Genomic DNA, 9166 nt, shown 5'->3' with positions numbered 1-9166 from the left:
CTATATTTCATCTCTTAACATGATGTACAGATCAGCTGCATCAAGTTGATCTGCTGGAGCATCCCATCCTTTCTCCTCCATTAGGAGACAACACAGGCCTTTAGGAGTACACTCTTCCATACACAAAGTGATTTCCTCCATGGCAATTGGTTTCAGTCTATCCTCAGCACTGTGCAACTCTGGGAATGAGTACATCACAAATTGCCGACCCGACGCCGCATCAAAACTTGATCGTGGTCTGATTTTGTGTGAATTCCATGTGTTGACAACTTCATCAAGTTCATCCTGCAGAGAAACAAACACAGTAAATACAGACTACAAACATGTGATATAGTTTTTTTAACCTTTATTTTACCAGGGAAAAAAATCACATTGAGATTAAAATCTCTTTTACAAGTGAGCCCTGGCCAAAAAGGCAGCACATAAAAAAACACTTTAACATACAACAAATAACAGACAGACAGGGATGGACAGCAATAATAAATAAGAAATAAAAACAGAAAATCACATTTTAAAAACAAGTGCAAACATGTTGATATATTTGATGTAGGCGGGACTTGAATTCAGTATGTGAAATAAAAACCTGCAATTTTAGCTGATTTTGTAAATCATTACATGAAGCACTTTAAGCACTGTAATAAAAAGCAGTTTTTCCAAACTCTGTTGGAACATCATACAGTATGTATCTACTTGATCTTAGATTATGTTCCGATCTACTAGATGTTAAGAGTGTAGTTAAATATGAAGGAGTGTGTCCCGTTATTGATTTGTACACAAAGGTCAACCAATGTTTGAGCCTTCTTGTGTTGAGTGAGGGCCAACCTACCATTTCATACAATACACAGTGATGGGTAGAGTACTTAGCATGGGTTATAAATCTCAGTGCTGAATGATACACAGAATCCAAAGATTTCAACAGTGACGTTGTGAAGTGTCTGTAAAACACATCTCCATAGTCTAAAATTGGCAAGAAGGTAGATTCAACCAACTTTTTCTTGACTTTCTGTGTGAAGCAGGAACTATTTCTGAAGTAAAAGCCCAACTTTAATTTCGATTTAGTGACTAACTGCTCAATATGCAATTTAAAAGACATGTCTTTCACCAATATAAATCCCAGGTATTTGTACGAGGGAACTAGTTCTATTGGCCTGCCCTGTAATGTGTGGAGATGAGGCAGAAAAGGTCCATGCTTACGGGTTCTGTTAAAAAACATATATTTAGTTTTCTTATCATTAAGAACTGGCTTTAATGCATGTAAATTGAGCTGAATATTTTCAAATGCTTTTTGTATATAGTTGGTCTTAAACTACGCAACTGCTGCCTAAACTGAAACCTAGGTTTTCTGCATTTCATCAGCTAAGTCAACAGTGAACAGATACAGCATGCTACACTAATCACTGTAAAACTAAGTAGCAAGAGAATGGCATTTTCACCAAACAGCACGGGCACACAGAACAATGCTGCACTGATATCGTAATACTTTACTAATACTTTATGTCAGTGCATACAGTAACTGTATCCTAACAGGAGGCTCTGAATGAAAGTCTCGAATGTTCACTGTACATGAACAGAAAACTAGAGATGGATCTAGGTTCTCAAAATAAAAGTGCCAGACAGTAAGTGTATCTTAACAGGGGGATAGTGAGTTTTACATCAGATATGAATACAAATTTCTTTCTTCGCATTTTTATGGCATTTTATTTCTGCTTATATACAGGACTTATATTATTTGCCATTCAGCTGTATCAGCAACATGTTTCAGCTGTCAACTTCGTCGGCTAATGCAATTGAGCTGTCACCTCCAGTTTTACATTTCAGCTTCCACCTTTTCAAAACAATGCATGACAAAAAGTCAATGGAATCTAATTAAACATAATTTTTTTCATGCTACGATATTTGCAGCATAAAATCTTGATATTTATATGGCAAAAAATGACTGCCATTTGCAAAAAAAAACAAACATCCTAAATAATCAATAACGAACACAGGCAAAAGACTAAAATGTCCTTAGGTTTGCATAAGGGTAACACTGTGACTCTGTGGACATTAAGACAGCTCTCAGGTTGGCAAAAGTTGCAGTGAAACATTTACTGTGGGCTACATTACTACAGTATCACTGTTTAAAGCAAAGTAATCTGTATGAAGCTGTAACTGTCATATTGTGATTAGTCGCACTAATTGAACATTCCTATCATAGTTATCACGTTACAGTATTTCATTAAATGCAAAATAAGCAAGATGTTTTCATGTAAAATAGCCTTCGAAAAATGTTTGAACCGAGACACTGCAAATCACTGGTAGCTGCATGGCTGCGCTTGATAACCGAATATATTTTTTTGATTTCCAGGGAGCTTCTTATCTATACAATACGGTTACATCTCTCATATGCGACATGATGTCGCAGGGTCGTGGCATTATTTTTGGGCCTACATGGATTCCTCCTTCCTGGCTTTGCTCGGCTTCACTTTTCGAACTCTCACTTAGCCCCTTAAGCGAGAGTTCGAAAAGTGTAGCTGACCAAAGCCTGCAAACAGGGTTGTAACTGATGTAACCGTTATTATTATTACTATACTCCATTTATTACTGACTCATGTCAGAAGGTGAGGAAAGATTATTACCTGAACAAGATTAAGGAAACAGAATTGGATGAGACTTTTGTCCAAAAAGTCTCCTGTGAAATGGCCATCATCCTGAAAAGTTTGAAATAAGTTTATCCAGAACTGTGCACTTTGTTTGCGGAGGGTACCCCACCATCCCTCAATGCGCTGGTTTGATGTGCTTCTTCCATAAAGGAAACTTCTCTCCCCTGCAAAACTGTCTGGGTGGTTGCGCTGCACAAATATCTGTATTTCTTCAACACAACCATTTTCTGTTCCCCTGTCTGCACGAATCCTCTCTGGACATCCCCCTATGCTTGAAACTGTTTTGATGAAGTAACTTGCAACTACTTTAGGATAGCTGTTTGTAGTATAGGCCTTCATCCATAACACATAGCGACTAAAGCCATCTATACAGCCATTGATGGCAATGCCATAGAGCTTTAACTTATCATAGCCATCCATATGCCAAAGCGCATTTGGCCCTCTGCAGCTGTATTGACGTCTTATCAAGCGTCTGGCTCGTCTTAATTCCACACCTTGTGGATCAACCAATTTGATGATGCGTCTGATGGTATCTTGTGATACAACAAATCCCCGTTGAACTGCACGAAGATGTTGCCAACGGTAACCCTGCATCTGTCCATTGGTCATGATCTCACGTTGAACAAAAGCCAGCACTTCATCCAAGTCAGACTGGATCTTCCTTCTGAACAGACCAAGTATCCTACAAATTCTCTTTAAAGTCCGGACACTTATTACTATTTGACTGTTGTGTGCTAAAATTTCAAGTATTTCTTTGTTACTGAAAGAAATTCTGAAGTAGAGTTTGATATATTCATCCAAATCTGACATAGCAGGCATTGTTGTGAGCAGCAAAACTGATCAAATCCTATTGAGGGGAGGCTTTAACAGTAATTGAAGAGAGCGATTCGGTCTCCATAGGAGGGGATGTAATTTGCCAGCGTTGCATCATCCATGAGCACGATGATGTCGCTGTCAATCTGCACAGAAGAACAAAGAAAAAAGACAATTATCTCCAAAGTGCACATTGCATAAATAATAAGGTTAAGCCTCATAAATCAACCTTTTTCAAAGTAGGCTCTGTGTCAATCCAACTGAAACCTTTGACAACTTACAAGACTTACCAGATCTAGGGCAATTGGGAGGAATGAAGCTCAATCATTTTAAATACAATGGTTCAAAAGCAAATTGACAGGTTAATTTATTCTAAAGAGTAAAATACCTGTGCATATATTTATATAAACTTGAAATCATACACTGTCTGCCAGTAACTTTGTACACTCCTTGTCATACTCCTTTATTTGCTTAATTTAACTTCTATTTGTCCACAGCCCAGTTTAATTGGTGGATGAATTAACTAGTGATAATCCCAGATGTGTGGCATACTCGTTTCTAAAGTGTTTGTACCTAACGTTACAAACGAAAAATAGTTTGAGGTATTTGTTGACTTTGCAACTCGATTGCAGTGCAGAGACCACTTTGTTAGCTTTGGCCATTGTTTTATAACATGTTATAACATGTTTTTATAACATCGAAAACCTGTTCGCTGGGGACGAGTCGGCGTAGGGACGAGTCGGCGTAGGGACGAGTCGGCGTAGGGACCTGTCGCCGAAATCTCGGCCTTATGACCAGGAACAAATTGGCACTGGCAAATATATAATGACAAACTGAACTGAGCGTTGAATAGAACAAGCGCTTAGTCTCACGCTGTTATGTTCACTGGCTGGCTATTCAGCTGGTTAGTTTTAGTCAGGCGCTAACGTTACTTTGTATGTGCATATATTAATTTCCCCCCTGATAATGCCTTTGTGAACAACAAATCTGTGTCTGAAATAATCTAGCTAACGTTAGCAGCCGGTGTGCAGCCTGCTATGTGCTTACCTGTTACAGCTGAGCTGTTGCTCATATTAACGTTAGGTGATCAGTTTGGTTTTAGGATTCCTTCGGTGTAGACCGTTCAGGAAGCCAAATTATCACAGAGGCCGTCTACTTTACAAAACACGGTCGTTAAACGTTAAAAACACTAAAGAACGCAGTTTCATACTAAAAATGAGTGTCTCATCAGCAGACACTGGACGTCAGAAACATGCAGTTAGCCTAATAAAATGCTAACATTGCTAGCTAACGCGTGTGTGCATTTCATATCTGCAGCATTTCCGTAGTTTTTACAAACACCAGGCACCACACCAACGTATAATTCTTTTTTACTTACTTTTGTTCTTCCAGTAATGAAATTGCTTCATCTGGGACCCCTCGACTACGCAAAAAATCATTTAAATCCGACCTGTTCAGGTCGGATTTAAGAATTAAGTCAGAACTCAAATACATTTTTCACCAGTGGCCCTAATTCTCTTCCGTACAGATCAGCGGATTTTGTGGTACATCAACTTACCAGTCCGAACACTTAAATAGTCCTTATTTAAATCATTGTGTTTTAAAGTTGTAACATGCACTAATAGCCGAATCCAGAGTTATTTAACTAGGCATAATAAACGCACATTATGAAGCAGAGCAATGTAATTGGGGTAAATGCCAATCCCCTATCAGTTAAAAAATGCCCATATCGGCTCCGATCCGATACTTGCGATCGGAACATCCCTAATCTAGGTGAAACATACTGCAGGGGCTGCTTCTTTGTAATTTTATAGGGGGCACTATTGAGCCACTTTACTACTCCCAAATGCGAGACGAATGTAGCTATCTTTAGGCCTGGACTGTCGTCATGCATGACAAATTTGGGGCAGATTGGACAATGTACCTTCAAGTTACAACAACTTCATGTTTCATTAGGTAATATCGAAATTTGCTGTGTCGACACGACAATTATGTTTAATGAAATCTCACATTCTTCAAAATGTAGGAGGAGTTTCTTAAAGTACAATGCCTGCAAATGGTCAAAGATGTCCAAAAAAATGCATTTTTATTCAAAATGGCTGATTTCCTGTGGGGTTTAGTGCATGGCTTGTAAGTCTGGACATGATACATTTCCATACATTTAGGTGAAAGGCACTGTGGGGGCTACTTTTTTGTAATTTTGTAGGGGGCACTATAGAGCCGATTTGCCAAGCTCGAGACCCCTATTAGATGTCAATTTTCACCACTTATGATGTGTGTGCAAAGTTTCATAATTTTCTGAGCATGTTTATCTCCTCAAAATTGCGATTTATTTAAGTTAAGAATAATAAACAGAAAAATTTCAATAGTGCCTTCGCTGACCGACGGCTGTTGTTATTGCTCAGGCCCTAATTATGTCTGCTAAAAGCCCTCTTTTTTCAGATTTCACTGAATGTTTCCCTTGCCCCAAGGAGGTCTGGCCTATTCTGCCATACAAAGCCAAAATGCAGTAACTACATATTTGGTCAAAACTGAGTTTAGACTGGAAATGGGCTTTGTAACATCTCCTACGTCTTGTGACAAAATCTCCTTGTTCAACTGTGTCCCGTTTCAGAGAAATCACTCTGTCAAATTTGCAGTAACTACAAAATCCAAGCTAGTACCAAGGCAAACCGCAGTAAGTGAAGCTATTGCGTTCTGGCTTATTACAGTAACTACGAAATCCAAGCTAATACCAAGGCAAACCGCAGTAAGTGAAGTTACTGCGTTCTGCTTTTGTTTACCCGGCTTTGACGCGGTAGATACTGCGGTCTGCCTCTGTAGCCCCATTTGAATCTACCAATCTGTCCGCCTCGCACACAGCATCCTTATCACAGAGTATGATAAGGAACGTCGTGCACGAGGTGACACTGTGACACAGACCACCAACAAGCCAACAACATATCATCATTAACCCAGAGAAACATGGCACAATCCCGAGGAAAACTCATGGTGTCTCTAGCTTTGAAACGCAAGTATCCAGACAGCGGTAAGGAACATTGTAAAATATGAACACCTAACCTGGCAAATAACACCTAAATCAATAAATTGACGTTACCAGCTAGCGAGCCGCTAGCATATAAACCATTTTAGCTTACCTGCTCCCTTGAAGGCAGTAACGTTAGCATCTATCCACTCTGGAAACGCTGTCATAACTGTTTTGTTTCTTGTTGTCTTCATTTCTTACCCTATTGTAATGTATTTTATTGGGTAACCTCTCAGTTGTAGCTTAAGAGGAAGTTGTAAACATAGAGCTTTTTTTTTTTTTTTTTAGAGCTTTTATTAAAAGCGTTGTATTTTCTGACCGTTGTCAGTGTTGTCAGTGGTTGAATTAAGTGAGACGTGCAGTGCCGTCTTTGTGAGACAATATAAGAAACGCTCGGTTACACTATTGTCATTTCATTTTATAATGAGTATTTTTTTTATATGGAGATAGGCTACGTTCTCAATAATAATTTTAATATGTCAAGATTAAATAAATAATAAATTTTTCAGTTGTCAGAGTAAAACATCTTTTTTTTTATGTCACAGCCAGATGGGCGAGTCTCGCAAATTGACTGTGACACACGAAATGGACATATGCACACCGTCATAATAGCTTAATTTTTCTGTTCTATATTTCTATTATGACTATTTGATAAGATTTAAGATGGTGTCCGTGAATTTTTAGGCTGTATGTAGGACCTAGTCCACAAGCCTCGTACAACGTTAGGTTGCAATGAGAAAAACAGATAAATCTTTAGGATACAAGGCTGGTTATGAGAAACTCCTATTCCTTTATGATTTTGCAGGCCAATGTCATGAGAGAGCCCCCCAAAATACTGATAGGCCTATATCAGATAATGAAGATGAAAGAATGAGGAAAAAATATCTTGAGGAGTTGTTTGCCTTGCTGGACGCAGATATTGAGGACAGCTGTTTCACTGAGGATTTGCTAGTGAATACAGTTGCTGACAGTGAGGAACAGGATGAGTGCAGCATGATGATAGGTGGTTATAGTGAGCAGGATGATGATGATGATGAAAGGAAAGAGGATGAAGGGGATGAATGTGATGGGATGGATGTTACCTATGTGCCAGTGGATAAAAGTGATGAGGATGAGGATGGTGATGATGAGGTCAGCACCAGCATTCCTTGTTAAGAGCTGCCTGCAGCTGTCAACCCAAAGACTCCACAGATTGGGAAGCCTTGTGGCCCACAGTGCAGAACAAAATGCATAAGGAAAATAACAGAGGGCAGAGGATGGAAATATTTGGTGCATATGGGAAGATGACATACCCTGAAAAGAAGCACTTCATATTCCGTATGATCTCACAGCAGCAGACAAAACGATACACCACAGGTGGTCCAACTCAACAAAAGCGGTCATACCAGTATCATCTTAATGATAACCTGGGCCAGCGACAGGAGGTGTGTAAGACTATGTTTTGTCCACCTTAGGATACCACCCAAAAAATGACCGCTTGATAGTGACTGTTTTTGGTAGTGCCACCTCCTCGACTCTAGCACCACCTCAAGACCAAAGGGGAAGACATACCCCCAGCAACAAGATGGACATGACTCCAATGTTTGAACACATTGAATCGTTTCATCCCTCAATAAGCCACTATAGGCGGCGGGAGCATGCTCCAAACAGGAGGTATCTGCCCAGTGATATCAACATCCGGTCAATGTTTAATGACTACAGGCAGAGCTTTCTAAAATGCTCTTACGAGACTTACAGGAAGGCTGTGAAGGAACTGAATATCAGCTTCACTAAACTGGGAGAGGAGGAGTGTGAGCACTGCTTGCAGCATGAGATCCACCTGAATACAGAGCATCAGGCTGATGGGAATTCTCAATGCCATTTCTGTCAACAGTGGGAGGAACATAAAAGGAGAGCAGAGATAGGGAGGCAACACTACAAATTGGATGCAGAAAGAGAAGAGGTGGATGACCAGGTAATCTGTAGTGTTGACCTCCAAAAGGTCATTATGCTGCCCCGTATGCCAGGAGTGAAGTCTGCAGTCTTCACTCGAAGAATCACTGCCTTTCATGAGACTTTTGCCAGTGTTGGCAAGAAGTCACCCTTTAAAAAGAACACGGTGTCTGTGATATGGCATGAAGGCATTGCGGGGAGAACAGCAGCAGAGGTGGCATCTGCGTATGTCACCACCCTCCATCAGGAGCGGGATGCACAACATGTGACATACTGGGTGGACAACTGCTCTGCTCAAAACAAAAACTGGGTCCTGCTCACCACATTGGTTAAGCTGCTGAATAACACAACTAACAACATCCAAGACATCACACTGAAATACTTTGAACCAGGGCACACCTTCATGAGCGCTGACAGCTTCCACCATGGGGTGGAGAAAGCCATGAGGAAACGGCCTGGAGGTGTCGTCCTGGACTTTCAGGACTTCAAAGATGTGATTGCCTCTTCCAACTCAGGCAAAGTAAATGTGATGGAGCTCCAGTGCAACAACATCCTTGCATGGAGCAATGGTCGCTCAGTGACCAAAGTCAAGAATGTGCCAAATCTGCCCAGAATGACTGTCATTCAGATGAGGAGGGGCTCCAGGTGCATGTTCTACAAACTGTCGCACGATGAAGAGGAGTTCACACGACGCAACTTCCTCATGAAGAAGGTAAGAGTGTAAGACTTGTATTTCACATAAATAGACCTATAC

General features: G+C 40.3%; 1 protein-coding gene across 1 annotated transcript; it reads right to left on the bottom strand.

The window, feature by feature from the left end:
- Positions 1-3709, bottom strand: LOC118495107. Its single transcript, XM_036001520.1, has 2 exons — positions 2619-3709; positions 1-285 (listed from the first exon to the last, which is right to left on the bottom strand). Exons 1-2 carry the CDS (start codon positions 3459-3461, stop codon positions 1-3), a joined length of 1128 nt encoding a protein of 375 aa, XP_035857413.1. The 5' UTR covers positions 3462-3709.
- Between the last annotated feature and the right edge of the window lie 5457 nt (positions 3710-9166).

This window comes from Sander lucioperca, chromosome 5 (genome assembly GCF_008315115.2).
Source record: "Sander lucioperca isolate FBNREF2018 chromosome 5, SLUC_FBN_1.2, whole genome shotgun sequence".
Lineage (NCBI taxonomy): Eukaryota > Metazoa > Chordata > Actinopteri > Perciformes > Percidae > Sander > Sander lucioperca.
This window is presented reverse-complemented; position numbering and strand designations above follow the sequence as displayed.

Excerpts from the sequence above, each read along its gene's own strand:
- LOC118495107 (XM_036001520.1), bottom strand. The coding sequence starts at position 3,461 with ATGCCTGCTATGTCAGATTTGGATGAATATATCAAACTCTACTTCAGA. Across the intron at positions 286-2,618 it reads GTTTCCTTAATCTTGTTCAG|GATGAACTTGATGAAGTTGT; the intron begins GTAATAATCTTT and ends GTTTCTCTGCAG.